Source organism: Guillardia theta, assembly GCF_000315625.1.
Source record: "Guillardia theta CCMP2712 unplaced genomic scaffold GUITHscaffold_53, whole genome shotgun sequence".
NCBI lineage: Eukaryota > Cryptophyceae > Pyrenomonadales > Geminigeraceae > Guillardia > Guillardia theta.
Window position 1 is genome coordinate 489,399 of NW_005434621.1, and position 27,284 is coordinate 516,682.

At 55.3% G+C, this 27,284-nt stretch overlaps 9 protein-coding genes across 9 annotated transcripts; 3 read left to right on the top strand and 6 right to left on the bottom strand.

The window, feature by feature from the left end:
* Positions 1-303: 303 nt before the first annotated feature.
* On the bottom strand, positions 304-3,402 carry GUITHDRAFT_111692 (hypothetical protein; the record flags this gene model as incomplete). The annotated part of the gene is made up of 4 exons (XM_005829334.1): positions 304-1,443; positions 1,495-3,084; positions 3,128-3,349; positions 3,400-3,402. The coding sequence occupies 4 exons, from the start codon at positions 3,400-3,402 to the stop codon at positions 304-306; spliced, it is 2,955 nt and encodes a 984-aa protein (XP_005829391.1).
* A 169-nt stretch (positions 3,403-3,571) lies between these two features.
* Positions 3,572-4,791, top strand: GUITHDRAFT_111693 (hypothetical protein; the record flags this gene model as incomplete). The annotated part of the gene is made up of 3 exons (XM_005829335.1): positions 3,572-3,641; positions 3,718-4,464; positions 4,682-4,791. The coding sequence occupies 3 exons, from the start codon at positions 3,572-3,574 to the stop codon at positions 4,789-4,791; spliced, it is 927 nt and encodes a 308-aa protein (XP_005829392.1).
* Positions 4,792-5,734: 943 nt separating this feature from the next.
* GUITHDRAFT_73954 (hypothetical protein) lies at positions 5,735-6,286 on the bottom strand (the record flags this gene model as incomplete). The annotated part of the gene is made up of 1 exon (XM_005829336.1): positions 5,735-6,286. A coding segment is annotated over one exon (552 nt), but the record flags the coding sequence as incomplete, so codon positions are not given.
* Positions 6,287-6,325: 39 nt separating this feature from the next.
* GUITHDRAFT_58218 (hypothetical protein) lies at positions 6,326-6,688 on the bottom strand (the record flags this gene model as incomplete). Its single annotated transcript, XM_005829337.1, has 1 exon — positions 6,326-6,688. A coding segment is annotated over one exon (363 nt), but the record flags the coding sequence as incomplete, so codon positions are not given.
* Positions 6,689-11,726: 5,038 nt separating this feature from the next.
* Positions 11,727-11,951, bottom strand: GUITHDRAFT_48639 (hypothetical protein; the record flags this gene model as incomplete). The annotated part of the gene is made up of 1 exon (XM_005829338.1): positions 11,727-11,951. A coding segment is annotated over one exon (225 nt), but the record flags the coding sequence as incomplete, so codon positions are not given.
* Positions 11,952-15,252: 3,301 nt separating this feature from the next.
* Positions 15,253-15,861, top strand: GUITHDRAFT_153610 (hypothetical protein). Its single transcript, XM_005829339.1, has one exon. It carries the CDS (start codon positions 15,333-15,335, stop codon positions 15,606-15,608), a length of 276 nt encoding a protein of 91 aa, XP_005829396.1. The 5' UTR covers positions 15,253-15,332; the 3' UTR covers positions 15,609-15,861.
* A 2,543-nt stretch (positions 15,862-18,404) lies between these two features.
* GUITHDRAFT_52982 (hypothetical protein) lies at positions 18,405-19,539 on the top strand (the record flags this gene model as incomplete). The annotated part of the gene is made up of 7 exons (XM_005829340.1): positions 18,405-18,517; positions 18,555-18,675; positions 18,815-18,888; positions 19,001-19,108; positions 19,165-19,230; positions 19,273-19,381; positions 19,498-19,539. Coding segments are annotated over 7 exons (633 nt in total), but the record flags the coding sequence as incomplete, so codon positions are not given.
* A 956-nt stretch (positions 19,540-20,495) lies between these two features.
* GUITHDRAFT_111696 (hypothetical protein) lies at positions 20,496-24,787 on the bottom strand (the record flags this gene model as incomplete). The annotated part of the gene is made up of 7 exons (XM_005829341.1): positions 20,496-20,551; positions 20,598-20,685; positions 20,734-21,129; positions 21,180-24,049; positions 24,099-24,168; positions 24,223-24,444; positions 24,500-24,787. The coding sequence occupies 7 exons, from the start codon at positions 24,785-24,787 to the stop codon at positions 20,496-20,498; spliced, it is 3,990 nt and encodes a 1,329-aa protein (XP_005829398.1).
* Positions 24,788-24,819: 32 nt separating this feature from the next.
* On the bottom strand, positions 24,820-25,572 carry GUITHDRAFT_111697 (hypothetical protein; the record flags this gene model as incomplete). Its single annotated transcript, XM_005829342.1, has 1 exon — positions 24,820-25,572. One exon carries the CDS (start codon positions 25,570-25,572, stop codon positions 24,820-24,822), a length of 753 nt encoding a protein of 250 aa, XP_005829399.1.
* Positions 25,573-27,284: the final 1,712 nt, after the last annotated feature.

Sequence of the window (27,284 nt, forward strand, 5' to 3'; positions counted from 1 at the left end):
GCTCCTCCTCGGACTTTGTCGAGTCGCCCGAGGGGGAGTCTTCGCCGGAGGTCTCCGACTCCGATGGGGGAAACACGTCGAGTGGCGCCGACGATCGGCGCGGAGCTGGCGAGGCGTCTCCGTCCCTCACTGTGACGTCGGGTGCCTCCGGAGAGCTCGACACCACTGGGGTGCTTGCTGCTGGTCCGAGCTCGCCTGCTTCCTCCCCGGCATCGGTCGGGTCACGCCGGTCCTTGGGCATTGCCGCGGCGTCGCCGCCGTCACGGGCGGCTACCACTGACTTGGCTACCGCTGACTCGGAGGCTAGCGGAGATGATGTGCAGCAACGGAGGGATCGAGCTCGCGCTGACATAAACCTCCTGGCACACAGCGCGCAGCGAGAAGCTTCAGCTGGAGATAGCAGTCGAGCATCTGAGCATAGCGGTGCGGGAAGGCCTTGAGGGGGTAGTAGCTCGAGACTCGCATCGGAGAGTGGCTCAGGTCTCGCTCAGGAAAATGAGCGAAGATGGTAGACTGCAAGACCCTATCCTGCGACTTGAGCGAGTGTGTCCTGCGGCTGTGCAAGGTGAGGATATCACGCTGCTGATCGGTCAGCGCAGCGCGAGCATGCACATGGCGAGGGAAGACGCGCATGACAAGAGGGGTCACATTTCGCTGCGCAGGGGGAGGAATGAAGTGCTCATGAGACGAGTCGACGAGAGCGCGCAAACCAGGGATGTGTACCACAGATGCCGGGGGGCGTCCTGCGTCATCAGGCACAGCAGCCGGGGCAGGTGGGATCGCCGCGCCATCTGCAGCCGGTGCAGGTAATGGATTCGCAGGAGCCCTCACACGACGGTAGAGGATCGCTCCAGCATTATGAACGAAGTCGTGCGCCTCAACGAAGAAGGTCGCCAGAGGATGCTTCTGGGCACGGAGAGATCTCGAGCAGTGAACGTCCAGGCTATGAGGAGAGGGCAACATCCGGGACATCGGCTGGTCAGAGTACCAAGCGAGGAAGCGAGCGATAGCCGTATAGTAAACAGCGGGGTGTAGACCCTCAGAGGGCGTGAACTCGTCCCCTCCCCGACTATGCGGAAGCTCCCGCTTGAACCTCGCAAACTCTAGCAGGTCGGGATGCGCGGCGAGGTACTGCGAGGAGGGCCAGCGGTGGTATTTCTCAAGCGCCAGGTGGACAGAGAGGTCAAAGCGACGAATCTGTGATTGGACCCGCGGGAGAAACGGAGAAGACCCCTGGAGGAAGAAGCGCAGCTTCTGGAGATGGCTCGCCCTCACCAGCGTCTTGAACATGAAGCCATGCTGGACGAGCCCGAGCTTCGAGAGCTCTTCGTTGAGGGTGGAGACCTTCGCTCGGAGCTGACTAGCATGAAATCCATCCGTGCCGATAGGCAGGCCGCCAAGTGTTATCCCGCCAGTGACGACCTCGAAGTGAAGAAGTTGAGTCTGCAGGTAATGGATTTACTGGCAGAAGGTAAAAAGTGCCTCAAGCAAAACAAAGCAGGAACAAGCTGAAGTCTTGAGACGGCGCTTAAGGCTCTTCTTCAGCTGCGAGAGATCAGGGTGTTGATGCCAGGAGGGGATGTAAACTTTCGACTCGCGAGGTTGAATCTCTAGCTTCAGATCAGCCACCATGTACTTCTTCATAGCGGACGTAGCTGCAACGGCATCCTCGAGTGGACCGACAAGCACGACGTTGTCAGCATAGGCCAAGACTCGAACAGAGGGAAAAAGCTCTGCGATGTGGAGGAGCAGGGGGTGGATACTGTGGCAGAAAAATACGCTGGAGGGGACATCGCCCTGACAGACGCCCGAGGTACACTGAACGGAGGCTGACTGACTTTTGTGAAAGAGTCGAAGGTCAGCAGCGTCTCCATAGTAGCTGGAGAGGTAGGAGGCGAACAAACGGAGATGCTCGCAAGAGGGCAAGCTTGCGCCTTCAGTGATGCTCCCATCAAAGTAGTCGCGACTCGCACGTCCCTCGATTGCGTCAAAGAGAGCCTGGCGGTCGAGGGAGTTGAAGGCGTTCTTTGCATCCAAGCTCACCAGCACTGTGGGGTTGGCAACATCCTCATCATCACCGCGAGCGTGAAGGGGCAGGAGCGCTGACACGGTTTGCGAGAACTTCAGACAGCCGTCTCGATCGAGTCCGAACTGAATCGCTCGAGGGTGAGACGAGAGGAAGTGCTGGTCAAGAAATGAGCGAATCGCTGCCAAAGCAAGCTTCGTCGCGAGTCGACGGTGTGCAGAACCGATGACAATTGGCCGGAGACCAGGTTTATCAGCTCCCTTGGAGAGGGGAATAAATCTGCCTCCTCGACGAATGGCTGACAGGGCAGGAATAAGAAGATCCGGCATTTGGCCAAGAAGGACCCCTTGGAGGATATGTTTGCAGTAGAGCTTCAAAGCTGCAGGATGACTAGAAAGGGGTGACAGGTGTTGCCGAATCCTCCACCCTTGGTCATCGGTCCCCGCAAAGGAGCTGTAGCGCTTGATCGCCTGGATCAGGCTAGTGGTGTCGAGGATGTCAGTCAAATCCACCTGCAGTACTGCAAGCGCTTGCTGGGTGAGATGAGCCGCGGAAGCACTTCCAAAGGCAGGCGACGCACCATCAGGGAACTTCTCTTGTGCTTCAGCAAGAAGATCAGCAAAAGATTCAGCCCTGTAGATGCCGGAGCTCAGTAGTGTCCGTACCGCCCGATGAAGGTCACCCGCAGTGAACTGATGAATCGCCAACTGTCTTTGGCGCTCGCTCGCAGAGGTGAGGGACAGCGTAGGTCGCGGCGGAGGAGCAGGCTCAGACTCCTGAGACGATTGGCCGGACTGCCGCTGCTCCCTCGGCCCGCGCGGTTGTGGTCGCTGCTGTGGTGGTTGCTGGTGTTGCTGCTGCTGCTGCTGCTGACGCGGACGCTGCTGCTGACGCTGGCGTTGCTGCTGCTGCTGCTGCTGCTGTTGCTGCTGCTGCTGCTGCTGCTGCTGACGCGGGTGCTGCGGCTGCGGCTGCTGCGGCTGCGGTTGCTGCTGGTGGCTCTGCCGTTGCCGCCGCCCTCGCGAGGGCTGCTGGGGCGGTTGCAGCTGCTCCGACTCCTGCAGCTGCTGCTGTGGGAGGGACGAGGGCTGCCGAGGTGACCGCCGGCTGCAGGTGCCGAGGTGACCGCCGAAGTTGCTGCTGCTGCTGCTGCTGCTGCTGCTGCTGCTGCTGCTGCTGCTGCTGCTGCTGCTGCTGCTGCTGCTGCTGCTGCTGCTGCTGCTGTCCTTGGGGCGGTGAAGGCTGCCGCGCCCCCTTTGCTTGCTTCTTCCCATGGGTTTCTGCAGCAGGCAGATAGCGCTTGAAAAGAGCTTTCCATTCACCCTTCAAGAAACGTCGGCACTGGCGCTTGATAAGCGCGTCCTTGGTAGGACCATTGGCAGAGTTGGGTACGGGAAGCAGTAAGGTGGGAAGGTGCTCAAAGAGCAGAACAAGGGTCTGATAGCTGGACGAGGAAGGATCATATCGATCGATGAATTGCAGCAAAGACACAAGACAAGTCAGCCAAAGCTCTGCAGTCTCACCAAAGAGGTGAGACGCAGTGACATGAGGACGAAAGCGCTCATGAATATAGAGGAAGACTCGGAGGTTGGATCAATGGATTTACTGGCAGAAGGTAAAAAGTGCCTCAAGCAAAACAATGCTCGCGCTGCGCTGACCGATCAGCAGCGTGATATCCTCACCTTGCACAGCCGCAGGACACACTGCCTTCCCGCACCGCTATGCTCAGATGCTCGACTGCTATCTCCATGGCATGCCGATCTGCCAGTGTCCGACGGAATGTGATGGATGTCAGCGCGAGCTCGATCCCTCCGTTGCTGCACATCATCTCCAGACCTGCAAACGCCGATCCTCCAAGCTTCCCACGGCGCATGACAACCTTACTCGTACGATTCGGTCGATGCTGAACGAAGCTGGTCTTCAGAGCGTCATCGATACAGTGGGGGATCCTCGTTCTCGACGGCAGGTACCCTCCCATCCTCATGGCCGCAAGATGAAGGGCGATATCCACATCCCTGGAATCCGCGATCGAGGGTCCGAGCAGTACGAGGGCTTGATGGCGGACGTGACGTTGGTCCACCCTTACATTGGTAGTTCTGCCGACCTGACCAAGTGGGGGGAGGTCAACCTCGACGCCCTCCATGTTGCAGCGTCTGAGAAGATTCGCAAACATCGCGCTGCATATGCTATGACTACTCCTCCTCGAGCGTTCATCCCTCTTGCCATCTCGACGGACGGTACCCTGCATCCTGACACCCTCCGCTTCATCTGGTATCTCGCGGACATCATTGCTCAGCGCTCGATGCCTCTTGAGGATGCGGCGTTTGGTCGGCACTTCGTGCCTGATGACGGCCCTGCTGCTGAGGTCTTGGCTCGCAAACGCGCCGCCACCTATCAGCGCCTCACTATGCAGCTGACGCTGGAAGCGCTCTTGTCTGGTGCGAGGCGCATGACGCCCTTGCGGGCGCAAGCACTTCTCGTTGTTGCTGCTTTCTTCTGCTTGAGGCACTTTTTACCTTGTGCGAGTAAAACTCAGTCTACTCTGCTTGTCTACGTGGCTGCCCGCGTGGGCTGGCAGTGCAGGTACAGATGCAGGGATATATATGGCAGGGTCTGGTTGCCAGCAGTGCTGGTGGATCTGAGTTTTACTCGCAGAAGGTAAAAAGTGCCTCAAGCAGAAGAAAGCAGCACTTTTTACCTTCTGCGCGAGGGAGTCATGCGCCGCGATCCAGACAGGAGCGCCTCCAGCGTCAGCTGCATGGTGAGGCGCTGATAGGTGGCGGCGCGTTTGCGAGCCAAGACCTCAGCAGCAGGTCCATCATCAGGCACGAAGTGCCGACCAAATGCCACATCCTCAATCAAGAGGCAACGAGCATGCTACTTACTTTATACACAACTCAGAGCTCCTCACGTGATGGCATGGAACACGTTTTGCAGGAGGTTCTTGGTGTCGTAGTGGAGCTGGTGGGAGAACTGTTGCTCTACTGCTGTTCGCCTCCCTCGCTGCTGCTCGTCCGACGTCCCTTCGTCTTGTACCTCCACATGCAGCAGCTGCAGCAAGTCAGCGACATCCCCGTCCTTTCCTCTTCCTCTCACCTGCAAGCACTGACGCAACTCCTGCTCGAAAAATCTGCCGGACTCAGCGAGGCGCTTGAAGAGGGAGCAGCACACGCCTGTCTCCTGCCGGAACTTGGAGGAGCAAACGTTGAGCATCTTGATATTGGGGAGGTCGTCAGAGAGGACCGTGTGAACCTGCATGACGATCTCGATCCACGAGGTGAGGGACTGCAAGATCCGCTCGGCCAGCAGCTTCAGGTCCTCGATCACGTTTTCTTTCCCTAGGTTCTTCACGATGGTTGCTGGGTTGGTATTGAAGACATCTCCAGCTCCTCCTGTTCCTCCTGCTCCGCCGTTTTCGCTGCTCTGAGAGAACTTCTCTAGTCGATCTAGAAGGTCTTGTAGGAACTCGAAGATTGCCGTCAGGTCCTCCAGCATCTGCTCCGTTGCCGTCTTGAGGATGTTGAGCTGATGAGGGATCAGCTTCCCGCATCGCCCCTTCACCCACATGTACGCCTCCCACTCGCTGCTGCTCTCGACCGTGTCCTTCACCTTCACCGCCCTCTCTTGCTTCAACCCCTTCATCATCGTCCTCTCGTGGTCCACGCTTGACTGCAGCACGAAGTCGCTTGTGTTTCGATGCGCCCCGCTGTCTTCTAGGATCGCGATCGCCACGCGCTTGCCGTGCCGGTACGCGTCATCCAACGGAGTTCCACCGAAGCTGTCGAGGGCGTCGAGGTTCATGGGGGGATCGAGGAGGCGCACGAGGTGGTCCAGTACCGTCACCTCCCCGTTGGAGGCTGCCAGGTGCAGGGCCGTCCGGTTGTTCGCGTCTGCGCTCTCCGGGTTGGCCCCGTTCACTATCAGCGCTTTCAGCTTCGCCACGTCGCCCTCAGCTGCGGCCGAGCAGAGCTCAGTCGCGATGTCGATACCCTTCAGCTGACCCCCGGACATTCGCAGGATCTCCTGGATCCTCTCGTGCTTGTGCCGCAGAGCGTCGCTCAGAGGCGTTCCTCCCGTCCGGTCCCGAAAGTTCGCGTCCGCTTTCTTCTCCAGCAGGTACTCCACCACGTCCACGTGACCCTCGCTGGCGGCCAGGTGGAGGGCCGTGCGCTGGTCGTAGTTGGACTCGTTGACTTCGATGCCGTTGACGATGAGTCGCTTCAGCTGCTCCTTGTTCCCCTCCGCCGCGAACTTGCACATGATGAAGCCGGGCTTCTTCCCAGGATACGTCAGCACCTGTTGCTGGTCCCGCAGGATGCCGGCGATCTCGTCATGGCAGTGCCGGACGGCGTCGTTGAGAGGCGTGTTGTGGTAGTTGTCTCTGATCGATGGGCTCGCTCCGTGCCCCAGCAGCAGCTTCACTGCCTCCACCTGCCCCTCGCATGCTGCGATGTGCAGCGCCGTACGGCCGTTGGCGTCTGTCTCGTCCACGTGGATGCCGATCCTCAGGAATCTCTTCATGTTCTCCAGCTCTCCTCGCGCACTTGCACCGCAGAAGGCGGCGATGTGCTCGGCCTTGCGCCGCTGGTTGAGAAACGCGACCTTCTGCTCGATGTTGGAGAGGATAACCGCATCGAAGCTGTCCTCCTGCAGCATCGACTGCTCGTAGTCTGTCGGGAGACTCTGCTCCTCGAACTCGTCGCCGGAAGAGACGCTTCGCTCTTCCTCCTTCAGCCGTTGGATGGTGGAGGACGCGATGCTCTTGCCCTGTCGCCCCGAGTTGTTCACGTTCCGCTCGTCCTTGGTCAGCTTGAACTGTCTCAACGCGTTCTGTGCGACGATCTCCTCGTCATCCGGATAAGCCTCTAGCACCGGCATGATCTGCGTCCGCACCAGTCGCAGGCACATGGCGCCCGAGCGGCTGCTGGCGCGAGCAGAGTTGATGTGGCGGACACCGAAGAAGAAGGAGAGGTCCCCGACGCTCCCTCCAGGCCCCACCGTCTTGTCGTGGATAGAAACGCCGTCGCTATCCTGCACGAGCTGATCGACGAAGCCAACGACGACGAAGTACATCTCATGCGCTACCATGTTCGACTGAAAGAGAAATTCCTCCGACCCGAAGTGAATCTCTCGCAGCAGCCCCTGGATGTTGGACTTAAGCTGGGCACTGCAGCCCTCGAAGAGCACGACGTTGTCGAGGCACTCGCGCGTCATGTTGGAGGAGATCTCGATGCGGAGGGAGTGCGAGACCGAGTCGAAGATGTCCGACGCCTGGTAGAAGGTCGAGCCGACGGAAGATCCCTGGAAGTACCTCCTGATCTCCAGCTTGAGGTCCGAAGGGATGTTGAAGCTCTGCAGGTAGCTCTCCACCGCTCCGATCTCCTCCCTCACCTTCACCAGCTTTTCGTCTCCCTTGAGGACGCCGGCTGAGATCTCCCCGATGATGTAGTTGAAGAGCGTAAGGTTGAGGCAGAGCAGGAAGATGGTGTAGGCGATCTCTCCGTAGTTCTTAGGCCACATGTCCCCGATCACCCCCGTGGAGGAGACGGTGCTTGACACCCAGTAGAGCGACAGCAGGTACTTGTTCCACGTCCCCGAGTACTCGGAGCCTGGCATGCCGTACCCCACGTAGGACGTCAGCAAATGTCGTCGCTGCTCATACGCCTCCAGCGACGGCTCGTACCTGCCAATCACGATAACCTGTTAAAACCCCTCCTCTCTCTCTCTCTCTCTCTCTCCTCCTCTCTCTCTCTCTCTCTCTCTCTCCTCCTCTCTCTCTCTCTCTCTCTCTCTCCTCCTCTCTCTCCGTCTCTCTCACCATGTGGCTTCGCTCAGCGGCTCTCCCAGCCCCCGCCGGCCCATGAGGAACCAGAAGCAGCTGGTGAGGTGCAGGATCATGCAGATGTTGATGGCGAGGCGGACGTGGCTCTTGTTCAGCAAGGGGTCCAGCAGGCAGCTCTTGTGCTCCATCTGAGCGGACAGGAGGTAGAGCATCTTGGGTACGCGGGACCACGAGCACAGCGCGATGCTCGCCCCGCTCATGTAGCCGAACCAGTCCAGCGGCAGCGCCGCCAGCGCGTCGATCCAGAAACCACGCGAGAGGTAGTGACGAGCAATGCGCAGGCGATCTGTGACCCACCTTGACCTGCGCCGCAATCAAGAAGAGAGGATGACGAGTAAGAGGAGAGTGAGGAAGAGGAAGGGAGTGTGAGAAGGAGGAAGAGGAGCGAGGAACGAGAGGAAGTGCTCACTGTTTGTTCATGTAGGCCACGTTGAATCCGACAAACAAGTTGAGTATGACGAGCAAGTCGACGAGGAAGGAGGAGGCGAAGAGGGAGGTGTCGAGCATGCTCTGGTAGGGCAGAAACGCGATGCGAGCAGGCACGTGGAAGAAGTAGAAAAAGGCTCCGAGATGCTGACCCGTGCGCCAGAAGCGAAGGGCGAAGGAGTTGGGGTTGAGGACGAGGGTGGAGTTGCCCATCATGAGCTCGCTCTGGTAGGACGCGTTGACCTCGCGGATCTTCTTCTCGATCTCAAAGAAGGAGACGGCATGCGCCTTCTTTCCCTCCGGTGCGAACACCTGCCAGAGCTCAGATCTAGCTGGACTCCTGTTGGGCCTCACCTGCATGAACTCCTCGACATGCATGTCGTTGATCTCCCCGCTGTAGTCGAGGAGCAGCAGCGCAAGAAACTCCTTCACCTGCTCCTGCCGTCAGGCCGCGTAACCGCCGCGCGTCGCGTCACCTTGCTGCGGAGGAGAGGCTTGGAAGTGTCGCCGACGACAGCATGGAAGGTCGACTCGTAGGCAGAAACGATCTCCTCGGAGAGCAGCAGGCCCTTGATGGAGCTGTAAAACAAGTGCTTGATGAAGCTCCTCAGCTGCTCCGAGTAGGAGGGGGAAGAAAACTCGTCATGGGAGAACTCACTCCCCTGATCGTCATCCTGCGCTTGGTCAAGCAGAGGCACGTCCTCTCGGATGCGGAAGGAGCCGCCTGACATGTTCTTCCAGGAGCCTGCCTTGCCGACAGTCGAGTTGATGTCGTTGATGTACAGCACCCATCGGCTGTACCAGTCGCTCTTGTCCATCAGCTTCGGGCATAGCTGGGGATCAAACGCACTAGCGAAGAAGCTCTGACCCACCTGTGCAGCATCAGGCAACCAATAGGTAGGAAGGCAGGTAGGCAGGTAGGTGGTTAGGTGGGTAGGAGAGGAAGGCAGGTAGGTGGGTAGGTAGGCAGGAGAGGAAGGCAGACCTCGCCAAGGAATTCTTGTATGGGTGAGACTTCGTTGAAGTGAACGACACTCATGCCGGCACTGAAGATTTCCCAGGACTTCTCGATTGTTTTGATTCCCAGCTCGATTGCTTTCTTCGGGTTTGTCTCCGACGTGAAGTTGTGGATCCGCTTGCTCGACATCTTCGCCAGCCCTCGCCAGATGGCGAAGGCGAGCGACAGACGTTTGGTGTTGTCTGCCATGCCCACCTCGAAGTGCTTGTGGATGGTCTCCATGTACGCTCGCACCCTCAGCTCGGTCTCGGACTGATGGACGTCCTTGGACGCCACCAGCGAGACGTGATCGAACTCCTCCTTGGCGATCGTCTCCGTCAGGATCTCCTTCTCGTACTGGTCGAACTCAGAGTCCTTGGTCAGTGCGTGCGCAAACGCGATCACCAGCTGCGTCTTCACCTGCACGACGTGTCACCTCCTCCGCCCCCCCACCTTCCCTCTCCTCCTCCTCCTCCTCCTCCTCCTCCTCCCTGCCAAGCATCTCTGCACCTGAAGGATGGCAGCAATGTCTGACTTGTGAACCTGAATCAGCTCCGTTCTTTGAACCGCTCGGACCATGAGGATTGGAGCGAAGCCGGTGAGGAGCCAGACCTCCCCGAAGAGCGTGTCAGAGCCGTACTCGAGCTTCAGGCAGATGTCGGATGCGTCATTGTGCAGCATGACGCGCAGCCGGCCCTTGTTGACGAGGAACATGCAGGGCTCCTTGAAGGTGAGCTTCTGACCCTCCTTGAGAATCACCCGCTTGCTCCTCCAGGCGATGTACTGCAGGTGAGAGAAGGACAAGACGCGCAGCACGTTGGACTTGAAGAGCGAGGAGAGCTTCAGTGAGTCCTCGTCCGCCTCCTGGCACATGATGTCTCGGAACATTTGACTCTGACACAGCAGCGACGTCGGCGAGATGAAGCGATCACTCTGGTTCGTGTCCTGGTCGGCATCGATGCTGCTGAAGAATAGCTCTCGCCGCCTCGACGTGTTGAGGTCGATCTGCAGCGCCTCCAGCACCTTGGAGAACTGATCGAAGTCAGCCCACAGGTAGGAGGCTAAGCTGTTCCCGTCCGCCGGCCCCAAGGCAGCTTGGAAGGCGTCAACGAGGGCGAACCACATCTCCTCGACGCGGTTCAGGTTCATGAGGCAGCGGTTGAACTCCTTGGCGAGGAAGATCTTGCCGCTCAGCGTGTCTCTCCCTCTCTTCTCTATCGTCGACGTGATTGTGTCCAGCTCCTCGTACAGCGCCAGCAGCTCGTGGTCTACCACGGTCTGGATGTACTCGTTGATGTCGATATCGTTCTCCAGCTTCTCGAAGAAGGCTCGAGCTGTCGGCAGCGCTCCCTCCTGCTTCATCTCGATCACTGCCGTCACTTCCTGCTTGATGGTCCCAAGCTTGAAGTCGTTGATCCGATCCGAGAAGGTGGCGCAGGTCAGGATGCAGTCCTTCACCTTGTCAAAGACCTGCGCTTGCACCTCTCGCTTGCCGCTCAACAAGTCTGCTGCGTGATTGAACAACCCCATCATGTCCCTTGACATATCCACCAGCGCATCGCACGATTCTCTCGCTATCCAGAAGGCTTCGATGGAGGGGCGATGAGGTTTAGTGCGGTCAAGGCCCTGCTTGATCAGATGCTTGATGACTTTCCTCACTGACTCCATCTGCAGCTCCTCCAGGTCCTCCCAGAATTGCTTGTAGTTGTCCGAGTTCATCAGCTCCTTCGCCTTCCCTGACTTTCCTCCGGCTGCCTGCAGCAGCTTTGCGCACATGACATGTCTCGACGTGTTTCCGAACATGCAGTCGTCGAAGGGAGTGTTTCCCCACCTGTCCTTGAGGTTCGGGTTCGCGCTCACCCCTAGCAGGTAGTTGATCGCCAGCAGCCTTCCGTTGGCCCCAGCGAAGTGCAAGGGGCATCGCTTGTCGTAGTTCCCCACGTCTGCATCTCCGTCAGCCTCTCCCTTCCTCCTCCTCCTCTCCTCACCCGGGTCCACCCCGCAGCGATGCAGGAGGCTCAGATGACGCACGTCTCCCTCCGCTGCTGCTCGGCACATGTCGATGGTCCCCGTCCCTCCCGACAGGATTCCTCCTCGCGTGTAGATCTGCTCTGCTACCTGCACATGTCCCGCGCTGACCGCGTCCTGCAGAGGAGACTTGCCCCACCTGGTCCGCGTCAGAGGGAGCGAGGAGGAGCATAGGCTCACCTGTCGCAGGCGTTGAGATCTGCTCCCTTGCTCAGCAGGTACTCCGCCACCTTGTTGTGTCCCTCGGCCGCTGCGAGGTGGAGGGGGGAGCGATGATCGAAGTCAACCACGTTGGGGCTCACCCCGTGCTCGAGGAAGAACTTGAGCGTCTCCAGATCTCCCGCAGCAGCTGCCGCGCACAACTTGCCCGAGGGGTCAAGAGTTCTCAGCTCGCAGTTCCACTGGGCGAGCAGCTGGATGACTGGGCCCTGGGTGTTATTGATCGCATCCTGTAGCGGCGTGTTGCCCCACCTGTCCTTCTGATTCTTTTCAGCTCCTTCCTCCAGCAGAAGCTCAACTACTCGATAGTTTCCCTCGGAGGCTGCCATGTGCATGATCGTCTTGCCGTCGTAGTTGCACGAGTTGATGTCTACGCCCTTCCTCAGCATCCTCCTCACCTCCTCAAGGTCTCCTGCCGTCGCCGCATAGGTCATGGCCAGGAACGCTTCTTCTCGTCGGCGTTTGACCGTCTCCTTGATAAGCTTGCGGAGAATCTCAGCGTCGGGGTCTTCTTCCTCCTCTTCGTTGTTGACCGCCTCGAGATTTGCGATCTCATTGCCGTTCTTGTCAAGGTTAAAGCTTGCCAGGATGTTGTTGGTGATCACTTCGTGCTGCTCGGGGTAGTTCTTGAACAGCTCGTCCGCTGCCTCCTTGCTCAGCACCAGGAGCTCGATGTCTGTATCGAAAGGAGCGCGCACGGAGTACTGCTGCTGCACTCCCATGAAGAAGGAAATCTCCCCGATCACCGACGGGTCGTCCACGTCCGACCGGATGCTTCGCTTCACCGTGTCTTCGTCCACCACCTCCGCATGCCCATGGATGACGAAGCTGAGCTCAAGCACCATCTCCGATGCACGGATGAAGGTGTCTCCGGGCATGAGGAACACCGGTCGAAGCAACGTCACGAGGTTGTTCAGAAACTGAGCGTTGCACTTGAAGAAGATTCCGCCTGGCTTGCAGCATTTCTCCACCATAGGTCGGTATCGGGTGTTGGCGACTTTCATCTCCAGCGATCGGGGGAGTTTGAGAGAGGCGGAGGCTTTCTTCTGAACGCTCTTCTTGTACTGGAACTCGAAGTGCTGTATGAGCTTCCGCTTCACCTGCGGAGGAAGTTTCCTCGCCTCGGCAAACAAGAGGACATCCGCCATGCGCTTCCGATGCGCCTCAGTGAGAGGATCTTTCTGCGACACCAGGAGGTAGTGGAAGAGAGTGCCAAGGATGTAGGCAGAAAGGAAGATCGAGTTGAACATGACGAGGACGCTCAGGACCATCTCCAACGCGTTCTGAGGGATGATGGGAAGATAACCCATGGACGAGAGTCCATCGAAGCCCTTGTACAAGAGGATCAGATACCTCGCAGCCGTAGAGCTGTGCACGTCATCGAAGGCAGGAAAATATGTGTTGATGTCAACGATCCAGGTATGCTCGTAAGCATAGCCCGTCCTGGGAACCCAGAAGAAGAGACAACCAATCCAATGGCTGGACATGAAGATGACCAAGCAAAACTTCATCAGCTGAATCCTGCTGATAGAGATGGACAAATTCATCTCCATCATACCAAAGAACTTGTACAGACGCCAGGCTCGAGGTATCAGCCGCACAAACATGACGAACCACCACACCCACAAAGAAGTTGAGGGCACCGACACCCCCAAGAAGACAATGCCGGGCAACAACTGAGTCCAAAACGCAGCAAAGAAGTAATGTAGAGCAATATCCCTGCGGTCGGTGTCGATGCTTTGCTCCCCAGTGCTAGACTGCTTCTCCGACTTGTTCAGTATCAACCCAGTGTTGAACTGGACAAGGCCGTCCAAGACAAACAACATGTCTGATGACAAATCCGCGTAGAACAACCAGGTGGTTTGACTCGGAGATGCCAGGGCCAGTCGAAACCCTCCAGCCCACAGCTCGTACGTCAAAGGAAGAGCGAAGAAGTCGTGCCAGCGTTGAACAATGAGAGAGGAGGGGTGCCAGACCTCGAAGCTGAAGTCATTCAACCGACTCTTTGGGATGTAAAACCGAACTCTCTGAATTTTGTAACCAGCATTTGATGAGTTTTCTGGTCTGAGGCAAGGCTTCAAATCGCCTTTGTTCTTCTTCTTGGAAACTTTCAGCCATGCAGACGAAAGCGTTGACGGAGCTCGATCAATCATGGTACCAACGCTGCTGCTTCGGACAGGCGGCGGTTGTCGGACAAGCTTGTGCCCAGACGAGTCTTTGCTACTGACGCTATCGCCATTGTGGTAAGGAGCGATAGAGGCACGCTTCTTCCACAGCCGCATGATGAATCAGTCCAACCCAGTTAGATACCAAGGCCCCCTTCAGTTTTCCTCGACATGTTTGCTGCCGTCAAGCTACGCCATGTCCACCTCGAACCTCTCCACACTAGTTGACGGACCTTCACGTCCCCTGGCCTGCAGTAGCAGCAGCGGAGTGAGCACATGAAAACATGCAACCGTTTAATTCACAAACATTTTCCCTGACAGCGTGCTCTTCCATCCTCTGCCTGCAACGATCGTTTCCTCTACACCCCTAACCTCTCCCTCCATCTCTTGGGTTATGCGCTGTGATAATTCGTTAAGTGATCGAATTCGAGGATGGTGATGGTGAGCAACCAATCATCATGTTAGATTCTCCTGCTTCCTCATCTGTCTCAGTCTTACACACTGTCATCCATTACAACAATCATCACTCATCATCTACATCTATCCTCATCACTCATCATCTACATCTATCCTCATCACTCATCATCTACATCTATCCTCATCACTCATCATCTACATCTATCCTCACCACTGATCATCTACATCTATCCTCATCACTCATCATCTACATCTATCCTCATCACTCATCATCTACATCTATCCTCATCACTCATCATCTACATCTATCCTCACCACTCATCATCTACATCTATCCTCACCACTGATCATCTACATCTATCCTCATCACTGATCATCTACATCTATCCTCATCACTCATCATCTACATCTATCCTCATCACTCATCATCTACATCTATCCTCATCACTCATCATCTACATCTATCCTCATCACTCATCATCTACATCTATCCTCACCACTCATCATCTACATACTATCCCTCATCACTCATCATCTACATCTATCCTCATCACTCATCATCTACATCTATCCTCATCACTCATCATCTACATCTATCCTCATCACTCATCATCTACATCTATCCTCATCACTCATCATCTACATCTATCCTCATCACTCATCATCTACATCTATCCTCATCACTGATCATCTACATCTATCCTCATCCTGTTGTGTTGTTTGCATTGTTTGTATCAGGAATCAAAAACGCATCTCAAGGGACCGACACACCCCCTACCCCCCTCCCCCTCACGCTCCATACCACCCCCTATGTCATCCCCTTTCCCGTCATTCACCCCTACCTAACACCAATATGACCCCCACCCCCTCCTATTCCACCTTTTTTTTTCCACCATCAAATATCTTTCACCACCTTCATTCTCCGTTCTCTCAAAACTACCCCACCCCCCCCAGTACCACTTTACCTCCTTGGACCACCTACCACCCCCCCCTCGCTCCCCCCCCTCCTACTCTAGTCCACTCGGGAATAGCGAGGGGTGGTTACCACACGGGGGTGGAACTACTCCAATCTCATCCGCGGGCCAACCACTGCCTCTAGCCATACCTGGTACTAATTTTCACTTAAATACCCCTCTCATCCACCGCGATGCACATCGTGGGCGGTGGTCATGCAGGGGGTATAAGGCAACGATGCAAGATCTATGACGCGCCATGGGGAAAATTCAAATCCAAATTTTGTCGGGCAATCCGCTCTGCATCCTTACCATGAGCAAGACGACAGCAGACAGGGAGGAATGCCCTATTTGTAAGACGAGATACAGTACGAACAGTGTTCGGACGATGTGTTCACGTTGTCAACGGGCTTTCAAAGACATCAACTTGAAAACTGCACAGGATTATGCAGTGTTCACTGACGCATTGGTGCTGAAATTGTTACATTTCCTGCCAAACATCGGCACGCAACGTCAAAATAAGCGACGCGGATGATAGCTTGCTACAAGTAGCGGCTAGTTATCTCAAGCTGAGCCAGCATACCATCAACATTTCTCATGTACGAGCAAAGTTGACGCTTCTAGGTAACCTCTTTGGACAGAATGCAGCGGGCTTCAAGAATTGCTTCCTTTATGTCTACTTCACCTCGTTTCAACAAGGAGCAGTTGCCAAAATGCATCATGATGAATTCCAGCTGCACATAGACGCGCAAAAGCTTCGAAGTCAAGTAAAGAATCAAAGTCATCTTGTAAGAAAATCAGACATTGGGCAACTTCGCACTATGCCACTGTTGATGAGCTACAAAAGCAAATACACGCTGTTATCTGGCAAGGTAACCAGCGAGCTGGAATGCACCAGAGTACCGACATGCCACCATGCAGGTATGTAAGGCCTGAACATATTAGCCAAGACCAGAACAGCAATATCAAAACAGCATTCCCTCTCCTCGCACATACATTTGAAGAGCATGAGTCTCTTGAAGAATCCAATGACAAAAGTCCTACTGCCAAGTGCTTTCTCACCATTTACAATGTTGAATTTGCTAGCTACCCGACATAGTTTCAGATGTCAGTCGTCATGTTCCAGTCAGGAAGGAGCTGGCATGACAAGCTAACACCCCATCATTGTTGTATTCTGGACTCATACCGGACGCCCCTTGGGCGTAGCGTCAGTAGAGATATAAGATGACGATGCCAGATCGCTGCAGTGGTGCTGCTGATCTGATGAGTGTGTGTGCTTGATAAACAGTGATCCTAAGATCATCTGAGCTCAAGGTCTTACGCAAGGTTGTGTAACAATCGTGACAATCATGCCATTCATAGCACTGGCGGAACTTTTGATACGGACAAGATGTTGTTACCATGGGATCCTTCCGAGGCTTATCTTGCCCACTGCTGAGTCCCCCAACCTTTACTCATGATACCTTCAGGCTGACCTTCAGCTGGGCCAGCAGCTGGACCTTCGAAGTCACAAGTTCTACCGTCAGTTCCTGAGATCCGACTGGGATCCGAGGGATCAGTTGAATATGAGCGGGGAGGAGGGCCATGCGATCTGAGGTGGAATGAGCGATGGCGGTTGGAGTGTGTGGGAGATGATGAGAAGGGCGGGCGAGAGGATCTATGCAGGTAGCGACACATCGCCAACATCATCACATGCTTATGCTGATCATCATCATGATCATCATCATCATGATCATCATCATCATCATCATCATCATCATCATCATCATCATCATCATCATCATCATCATCATCATCATCATCATCATCATCATCATCATCATCATCATCATCATCGTCATCGTCATCGTCATCGTCATCGTCATCGTCATCGTCATCGTCATCGTCATCGTCATCGTCATCGTCATCGTCATCGTCATCATCATCATCATCATCATCATCATCATCATCATCATCATCATGCTTTCCATCGCCGTTGTGCAGGAAGAGATCGACAAGCATGACAGTTGATTGCAGGACTTGAAGCTGCAGGTGAGGGAGTTGCAGAAGCTTTGGGACTCAACGACTCGCGCTATCAGTGGTACATCGACGAATACATGAAACAGAAAGAGATGGTAAGATGAGGCGTTGAAAGTTGATGGAACTTGGGCCAAGCTGAGCGAGACGAGTGATGCTGAAGTCGCTTTCAAGTCGGTGATGATAGTGCTATCAGCGTCTTAGGAGAAGCAGAACCAGTAGAAGGGGAGAAGCAGAGGAGATAATGGGGTTGGCCAAATGTTCAGGAGCATATTGACGTCATTGACCGCCATCATGTCAGTTTGTCACAATCTTTATTGACGAGTCATACAGGAGGAGGAGGAGAAGGCTTTGGAAGAAGAACAAGCTGTCGAACAAATTCAGAGCCTTGAGAGTGGGAGAATACAGGAGAGCTAAGGGTTGATAACGTCGACACTGACCGCAGGGGTCATTTCTGTTCCTTCCCTTCCCCCAACACACCTCGTAAATAACATTTCCAATCAGCCTCCTCTGCATCCACCTCTTTCTCTTTCTCTTTCTTGAGCTCTCGAATCTCGTCCACGGCTTTCACGATCCTCCTGGTCTCCTTAACAAACTCACTCTCCTCGCTCTTCTTCTCCCTTCCTTCTCCCTCCGCTCTTGACATGAACACGATGGGTTGTCGCCGTCTCTCCATCAGCAGCAGGGGAGCAGTGAAGCACATGGACGGGGCTGAGCCCATGATGATGGGCAGCATGCGCGTCCTGCAAGAGCGAGTGAAACAAGATCAACATGACAGAAGGAAATGGGGGTAGTGAAGGAGGATGGGACGGGTAGTAAAGCAGATCATCATGAGGAGGGGGAGTAAGAGAGGTTGAAGTAGAAGACGAGGGAAGGCGAACGGGAAAGGAAAAGAGCAGAGCATGGAACACTATGATACGTGATGAAACAGTAGCAGTCGCGGAAGCCTAGGAGTAGAAGCAGAGAGCTGAGAGGAGGGAGAATGGACAAAGTCGTGGAGGGAGGGAGGGAGGGAGGGAGGGAGGGAGGGAGTGAGTGAGTGAGTGAGTGAGTGAGGCAGCGAGAGCGCAGAGGAGGGAGGGAGGGAGGGAGGGAGAGGGAGAGGGAGAGGGAGAGGGAGTGTAGAGCACAGAGCACAGGAAGGTGGTGAGTAACGAGATCGGACCACAGACATGCACTGTCAATACGGCAGACATGGAGTTAGGTCCCGTCCTGCTCGCGTCGTCATGACAAAGGTTCAGTCCCGTGCTGCTCTTGCTACTTCTTGTCTGCCTCTGCTTCTACTGCTGTCCCTGGAGGAGCTGAAGTGAGAGAGCAGGAGGCGGTGCTAGCGGCATGCAAGGAGAAACAGCAGTACACGACGCCTCGGCTAAACGACAACCTCTACCTGCAATGCTGCGGTTTCACCAAGATCGAGAACCTAGAAGAGTACACAGGAACCAAGGCGAGAAGGAGGGGGGAATAGGGGGGGGGACAAACATTTATGGTGGCTGACATTCATACAGACGCTGTGGCTGGAAGAGAACAACATCTCGAAGATTGAGAACATCTCGCACATGCAGCAATTGCGATGTCTCTTCCTTCAGGTATCAGAAGAGTAGAGGAAGCGAAGATGGTAGAGGGTAAGGGGTGAGGGAAGGGCAGGGCCGCGAAGAGGAGGAGGAGGAGGAGGAGGAGGAGGAGGAGGAGGAGGAGGAGATGGAGAAATGATCTTCCCTGGCCTAGTCGAACGCTATCATGCGAATCAGCGGGCTGAAGATGTTGACTTCCCTACAAACGCTGAAGCTATCCAACAACATGTACACGTGCTTGTTTCCTCTTCTTTCCTCGTCCCCCCTCCTTCTCCTTCTTTGTGATAATCTTTCCTTGCATTGAAATGTGAGCAGGATATCACGGCTTGAAAACCTCAAGCGTTCGTCTCTCTCTCCCCTCTACTCCTCTTGACGACGCTGCAGCCTTGCGCATGCTCCACACGTTGGATGTCAGTTACAACCTGCTGCACACCGTCGAGGACATAAGGTCGCCCCCTTCCTCTCGTGAATGGCCTTGCTTTCTCTCACTCGCTATGCTTGCAGTCATCTTCTCCTCTGCGACTCAATCTCGGCTCTTCACCTCAACAGCAACCGCCTTGAAGATCCGAGGTCTTGGTTTCACTGCTCTCCGCCTCTGAAGCTCTTGGGTAGGTGTGTCGCAGTACTGGAGGGGATGCGGAAACTGCAGGTCCTCTACTTCAGCGACAACCTCGCCGTCTCTCGCATCGCTCAAGTCTGGGGAACATATCGCAAATGCATGGTGCTGTTCCCTCCCCTGCAACCCTCTCCTTCCCTCTCCTTCCCTCTCCTTCCCTCTCCCTCCCAACTGTTGCTCCTCCTCTCATCTCAGCCTCATGGTCCCTCAAGCTTTTGCAGATCGGCAGGATTCCGGCACTGACGTTCCTTGACGATCGTCCGGGTAAAACCTCCTGCTCCTCCTGCTCCTCCTGCTCCTGCTTCTTCTTTCATCTTCTCATTGGATGCCTTCAGTGCACAAGAACGAGCAGCGATACAGTGCGTCTGCCCTGTTTGGGGAGGAAGCAGAGCCACACGAGGTTTCCTTCTCTCCTGTTGGCAGCCCCTCCCTCTCACCCTCTCACCCTCTCACCCTCTCACCCTCGTTCCCTCGTTCCCTCGTTCCCTTGTTTCTTCTTGCGCACTGCCTTGGGTTGCTCTCATAGCAGCGGTAGGAGCTGCAGCTTTCGCCGCTCAACTCGCAGCTGGTGATGCAGGAGGTGTGCGAACGACGTCGCCGAGAGATCCGAGCGAAGCGACTGGCCATGGGGCTACCGGAAGAGATTCCTGACTTCATCCCTTCTCGTCGAACCTCTCAGCCTTCTCGAGCGGGGGAGGAGGAGAGCACTTGGTCGGGAGGGGGAGGGGGAGGGGGAGGGGGAGGGGCAGGCGGGGAAGGAAGAGGTGCTGGTGGTGGAGGAGGAGGCGAGGTGATGTACATCCGCTGTCCCGACGGCTCTCTGTTTCGAACTAAGAAGGAAGAGACGCCTCGCGGTCAGCTTCTCTTTCCCTCTCTCCTCCTCTCACAGCCTGGCAGCAAGTGGCGAGGAGGAGCTTCAGCCTCGTGAGGTGCTGCTGGCCGTTCGCACCTGCTGCTTCAACTTCTTCGAGGCATCGATCAAGCTTTCGAGGTCTGCTGCTGCTGCTGCTGCTGCTGCTGCTGTTTAATTGACGAGGAGCAGACAAGGTCGGATGGTGGAGGAAGCTGCTGTACGCAGAGCTTTCGTGAGGATCGCTAGGAGAAAGGGAGAGTTGTTTCCAGTGTGAGGGAGAACAAGCAGGAGAACAAGAGTATCATCAACTATAATGAGGAGAACAAACAAACAACTATCATACATCTATCTACATGACAGCTCCTCCTACACCCGACGGATTCGCGGGTCAAAAACAGCCTCTATCAGCACTGGCTTCCTCCCTGCTCAAGCGTCAGCTCTCAAGCGTCCGCTTGATCTTTGACTCACCATCCATGATGGAGCGGAGGAGGAGCTTGTTGGTGAACGAAGTTCCGTCTTTGCATAGCGCGTGAACATCCAAAGACAAGCTCGCATCCTGCAGGAGACTCAGTCAGTCTTGACCGTCAGCACAGCAGCGTCTCACCTTGTCCTCTTCTCTGCTCAGCTTGCTCATGCACTCGACGAGGGGCGGCCAGTCAAGAGCCCGTTGGAACATGGAGATGCTTCGCCCTCGAACCTCCTCGCTCTTGAAGCCGATCAGCTGCTCTAGCTCGGCGTTCACCTCGAGGATCAGCCAGGGCTCATTCACGGAGCAGATTGCACGAGCGCGTGGCTTCACAGGCTCAACTTTCTTCTGCACCCCCTCCCCGTCGCAGGCCGCATCCTTCACATTCTCGGGAGCCTCGTCCTCCTGCATCTCTGCCACCTCCTGCAGTTGCCGCCACCAGTGCTGCCAGTGGCGTCTCGAGTCCTCGTTCTGAGTCCACCATCCCTCCCAGCTCACCTCCACCTTGGCCGTGCGTTTGAGAACTTCAGCCACCTTGAGCTCGATCGTGACCACCCCCCGTCCTCCCACAGCCAGCGCCTCACCACTCCTCGCTCCTGCAGCTTCCACAGACATCGTGACTGGATGACCTGCGAGATGTCGCTCATGGCAGGCAGCAGCACGAGCTGGTCGTATCCTGCGGTGTCGTCGGGCTTGCTGGCGTTGTCGAGGAGGGCGTCCAGCTGCTCTGCCTCCTCAGCTCCAGGCGTCATCTCAGCTAGCAGCCTCATGTACTCGATGGCATCCAGCCCAGCAATGATGGATCTCTCCTGCGACTGACTGAGCTCCTCCGCCACCTCGAGGATCTCGGGGTCTCGGATGTTGTCTTCGCTGTTCGACGACAGCACCTTCATCATCATGTCCGACACGTCGTCCACGCACAGGATGCTTCCTCGCAGCTCGTGCGTCTTGTGGTAGATCTGGACAGGCTCAAGCCGCACCTGCATCCAGAACAAGCTGCGATCCTCTCGGTACCCGCGGATGCAAGCGGAGCTGGAGGCCTGCTCGCGGATGCACTGGGAGATCTCAGCCACGTCATCCTCGTCACTTTCAGGGCCGCAGAGGAAGCTGATCCAAGGGCAGCCTATCACTTCCTCCTTCTCGTAGCCTGAGATGTCCAGGAACACGTCGTTGCACCACACGATGGCCCCGTCCTCGTTGCATAGGCAGAACCCGGAGGTGATCGTGTCTTCCTCCATGATGGCCCGGTCGAAGTCGGCGATTACCTCCTCTGTGAAGATCGGGATCTCGTCCTGGACCAGAGGCTGCAGGGGCAGCGAGGACTCCCTGCTCTTTGTCTTCTCGCTCTCATCCCATTCTGAGTGCCCGAAGCCGTCATCGTCGTCGACTTCTTCCTCGATGTCAACGTTGGAGGTGACCATGTCCAGGAGTTGGTTCAGCTCCTTCTTTTCCCCCATGAGGTCATTCACGGTATTCTGCAAGAAGTCGATCACTTCAAACTTGTCGTTGAGCGTGTTTTCCAAGCATTTCAACGCAGCAGCGTTCACCGCTCTCTCCACGTCCACGTCTCGTCTCAGCGAGTCGAGCTCTGTCGATTTCCTCAGGTTCTCCTGCTGCAGTCGCTTCACCTCTATCTGATGTTGCGATCGCAATGCTGCATACGCAGCTTGTGACGCCGCTAGCGCACTCGCTTGCTGCACCAAAAGGCGCTGGAAATTGTCTGCGTCGATCTCTGCTCGGAGAGATTTCTGCTCTGCAGCTTTCACGGCCTTGTCCTTCTCCAGCAGCAGGTCTTGCAGCTCGTAGATGCGGTCACGCAGAGCCTGCACGTCTTCGACTTCAGCCACCTCCTTCCTCACGTCGTCGCTCTGGGCATCGCTACTGCTGTTGCTCACCAGGTCCAGGAACCCGAAATCTGTCCCTGGCTCATCCTTGATCAGCGTCGCGAAGCGAGAGGACATGCCGTCCAGCCCATCCTTGTCGCGGGTGAGTCCGAGCAGCTGCCGGAAGCTGCCGGCCATGGTTTTATTGGAGCTGCTGCTCCCGATGACGTCCACGCACATGGCTGAGCCGGCCTTGACGAGGGAGGGGTGCTTCGAGACGGCAGCCACGTCAATGTAGAAGTCAATGCTGTCAGTGTCCCACATCCACGAGAGGATCCAGCCTCCTTCCTTGAGCGACCACAACGACTCAATGCATGACACTCGATCGATGCCGGCAGGGACCAGCAGAGAGATGCGCTGGATCTGCACGTCATCGAACCGAACCCTCTTGGCTCGCTTCCCAACCTCTCGGTTCTTGAATCTGTCAAGAATCTTCCCGAGGCCTTCGATGGCCTCGTCCTGCAGGATCGAGAGCTCCTGGGCCATGAAGTACGTGTACGAGTCGTTCTCCTCTGTGATGGGCTCCAGGATGTTTCTCGTCGCTGAGACAATTTCGCTGCTGTCTTCGGCACTCACACAGAAGCATTCCAGAACGGTTTCCCGGCACTCTAGCGGATAGAACCCAGCGACGATGCTGGCCCAGAACGTCGACTTCTTTCCAGTCTTGAACTCCAGGCAAGAAACCGCTCGCTGCGTGGCCTTGCCCTTGTGCAGCAGACTTTGAAATCGCTTGAATTCAGCTGCATCCACGTTGGGGCTCACCAGGTCGAAGAAGGATTTCCCCACTATCTGAGCCTTTCGCTGGTTCAGCAGACGCAGAAACGACTGGTTTGCAAACAGGATGTTCCCATTCTTATGCAGCAGGCACAGCGAGCCCTCGATGCCGCAGAGCTCGAGCTCCTTGTCCAGCTGAGACAGCACAGGGAACGCCGCACTCTCCTGCCAGTGACGGTAGCTCTCGTGTTTGCTCTTCAGCTGCTTCGACTCACTTCGGCCTGTTGCCTCCCTCGCCTTATTCCCTTCCTTCTCTCCTGACTGGCCATTCTGCGGCTTCCCTCCTCCCACCTGTTCTGCGGCTACCTGGAAGTGCTCCTCCTTCTGCTTCCGTGAAGCTTCGCTAACCACCCAGAGCATCCTGTTCCACCACGCATGCCAAGTCCTCAGATCTGCCGTCCAGATGCGACACCACGCGGAGTTCTGCGTGTACTTGAGCACTCGGCCTGTGTCAACATTCACGCGCAGGGCGTCTCCGTCCCACTTCCAGCTCTTGACAATCGCTGCATCTCGGAGATGACCGAGGTAGTCGATACAGTGCTCCAAGGTTGGGTCTGCCTTGGGGTACAGCACAAGCTGGGTGTACCCGTTGATGTGCGTGATGTGTCCGGTCGGGGTGATGGGATACTCCGCATTCTTCTGATCCACGGAGACGTTGAGCACGGTGCCCATGAATAGCATCATCTTGCCATCGTCTGATCGGACTGGAACGATCTCCAGGGACGTGGAGAGCGAACTTCCGTCCCGATGCAGGAAAGAGATCGTACAATTCTCGTCGCTCCCAGAGAGCGCGATGTCTGCGTTAGCCAAGTCAGGCGCATGCGCGACATGTCAGATGCGACATACCCAGCAGATTCTTCAGAGCCTGTTTGTCTCCGGTCGGGCCTTGGATCAGTTGCAAGTCACAGCCGATGACCTGCAGGCTCGTCAGGGATGGGCCAGCAGCTCGCAAGCCGCATCTGTCTCCTACCTCACGATGGCTCACGCCATAGATGGAGCACCACGAGCTGTTTGCGTAGAGGATCTGAAAAGGTTCCCGTGCCATGGCGACAAACTTTGCCTTGCTGTCTGCCTTGATCTGACCGACGACAGTGGAGAGCTTGACCTCGTGCACTTTCTCAAAGTCCAACTGCACGTGAGTCATCTGCAGCTTGGAGTCGAGCACAGGGAAGGCCTTCAGCCTCATGAAGATCTGCAAGCACATAGATGAGAACAAATCAGGCAAATGAGACTCAGTGTTTGCGTACCGGCATGCCATCTCTTCCATACAAGGTAGATCGCACGCCCTTGGCTTCCGTCAAGCCTCGTCCGACAGATTCGCACAGGTCCTTGAGGAAGAGCAGGTCTGCCTCTGAGCCGAGGATCGCGTTTCTTTCATCCTCGCTCATCCCATCCGCATCTAAGTTGAGGATGCTGCACAAGTTGTGCGAGATATGAGAGATCTTCTTGGTTTCGTTGGAGAGCAGCACTGTCAGCCCATCTTCTAGTTTGTGTATTGCTGCCTTCAGATCCACCACCTTGCAGCTGCTGGCCATGGCAACGAATTGGTCCAGCCCTCCCGACTCGCTCAAATAGGCATGCAGCGAAAGTGCGTGATCAGTCGCTCTCCCCGCACATTGTAAGTGAGGAAGGACGTGTCACATTCGATGCCCCTCTCCGAGTCCTCCATGAGCTTCTTGTAAGCTTTTAGGTCTGTTCCCGGCCCTTGTATGACTTTCAAGCTGCGGCCGATCACTTCTGCATTCCTCATGCCGAACATGTCAAACCACTGATCACTCACAGCATCGATGTGATGGTGAGGCTTCGACTGCAGCAGCACCCACACCCCCTTGCTTCTATCCAGATCTTCCACCTTGTGCACGCATCGAGCCGGAGACAGCTCACATAGGAGCATCTTCAAGTCCTTCTCTCCGCATGGGATGGCAGTGACTTCAAGTCGCATCAACACCTCGTTAGATTGAGCCAGACAGCAGACCAGCTGACACTCTCGAGAGCCTTTCCCTTGTGCTGCATCGCACATCACAGATTCGTAAACATTCACTTTCGTGTTGGGGCCATGAAGGGCTTTCAGGCTGCTGCCCTTCATAAATTCTGCATTAAATCCTGTCAATCGAGAGAATTCTTCATTCACGCCCAAGATGGTGAACGGATGGTTAGCTACTGTTACAGCCCTGGCACCCAACATTTTCTTTGAAGACGTCTTGCTTTCCTGATGGCTGTTCAAGAAACTTTGAATCTTCGTTAAGTCAAACGATGTCATTTCGGGAGATTCAAGGTCATCGTCCAAGCGGACGCAAACTTCCTCTGAGGCCTCGCACATGTTAGTTGAGCGATATAGTGAGTTCTGAGTGAACTTCAAGAGTTTTTGACTGCAATCTTGGAATTTGAATAAACTATCAGCCTAACATTCCCGTTTGTCTTCTGGAAAGCAGGAGTTCAGATTGGAATCGACGAACCAGAACTCTGACAATATCAGGCAGCAGCAAGTTGTTCGAGATGGAACGACGAGCGGGAACAGAATTAAAAGCAGAGGGATGGGGAAAACAACGAAAAAAATATGTGAGAGCGAGGAGAAAAAGAGGGAGGAAGAGGAATAGGCTTGCGAGGAAGATTCAGGAGAGAAAAGAATGAGAGTCTGTAAGGTTGCAGTACTACCAGATGAAAAAAAACAAAAAAAAGACAACACAGGATGCAAACACAGGGAACGAAAGGGGGTGGGATGCGCTAGGGGTTGCAACAGGGTGGGTGGAGTAGTCTGAGGGGTAGGAACCCCGGGGTTTGTGCTGGGTGGGGTAATTGGATCAGGGCTATGGAGTGGAAAAATAGGGGTAGTTTGATATAGAGATACAGGGGTACTTCAAACAAGGATGAATATTTGAACCGGTCACCACATCTCAGGGGTGATGACGGGGACTCATGAAGGGGTGGTAAAAGGTCTTCAAAGATAGGGTAGGGGTAGTGTGGATGGGGTAGAATCTCATGCAATCTCCTCTTCTCGGGCCGGAAGGAAGGACATAAGGAGATGCACCCCTTCCTTAGACTCGAAAAGATGGGGTACAAGATCTGAGGGGGTGGGGATTATGGAATGGCGGCCGCCAAGACTAGTTTACTACAGATGGAGATCACAACAGTTGGAAGAGGCGGGACGAAAAGAGGTGATCTGAGAAGAATCTGACTCGATCACAGGAGAATCTGACCCGGAAAAATATTCATTTAAAAATGATATAGCAACCAGGTCGCGTGGCTTCAATCTCGAGGAATCACGAAGGGGAGATTATGAGGAGATCCAGGGGGTTTTAAAAGTGCCTCCCCTAAAACTAATTTACAAGATCGTGCGAGATCCCACGACCATTTTGAATAAAGAAATTTTCGGTCCCACACCCCACGAAAGCGATTTAGATTTTCGGTACATAGCAGGGGTGATGTGACCTCTTAAATCTACATGTAAAAGGTTTCTTCAGCCATGAATGGGGTACGGTACCTTTTGGCGGGAGTTTCTGGGGGATGATATCAGTTAAATAGGGGGTAGGGGTGTTCTTGAGGGGTAGAGGGTGTGAATCTAAACGTCGTGGTTTGAATTGGTCATCAATGGTTGTTATAAGAAGCTATTAGGGGGTAGGGGGTATAGGGTATGACCCCTACCTGGATCTAGTCTTCGTTTGTTTGAAGATGGGTGGGGTGGCACATGAAAATAGTGGGTTCCGAGAAAGATACAGACGACCCCTCCGTACATGCAGACTCAGTTCAGGGAGATGGGGGGTAGGGGCGTGAAAGGTCTTGGGGTGGGATCTAAAAAGAGACGAAGGGGGGGTCGGATGAGATACCGACATAAATAAACACAGTACGGGTACTTTAAGGGAGGAAAGAGGGGGTGGTGACGGGGGTCATAGTGCTATCGCCGTGATCGACCTCAGGTCTATGTCAGGACGATCATCCGATGTTTTACTCAAAGCCGATGGTTAGGTCGGTCAGCGAGGGGACGAGGTCCTTGCCGCCAGCACAGACCAGGCCCCGGGTCGGGCCCCGGGTCGC

Bases quoted from the DNA above. Each gene is read 5' to 3' on its own strand.
- GUITHDRAFT_153610 (XM_005829339.1), top strand. From the start codon at position 15,333: ATGGGGAAAATTCAAATCCAAATTTTGTCGGGCAATCCGCTCTGCATC.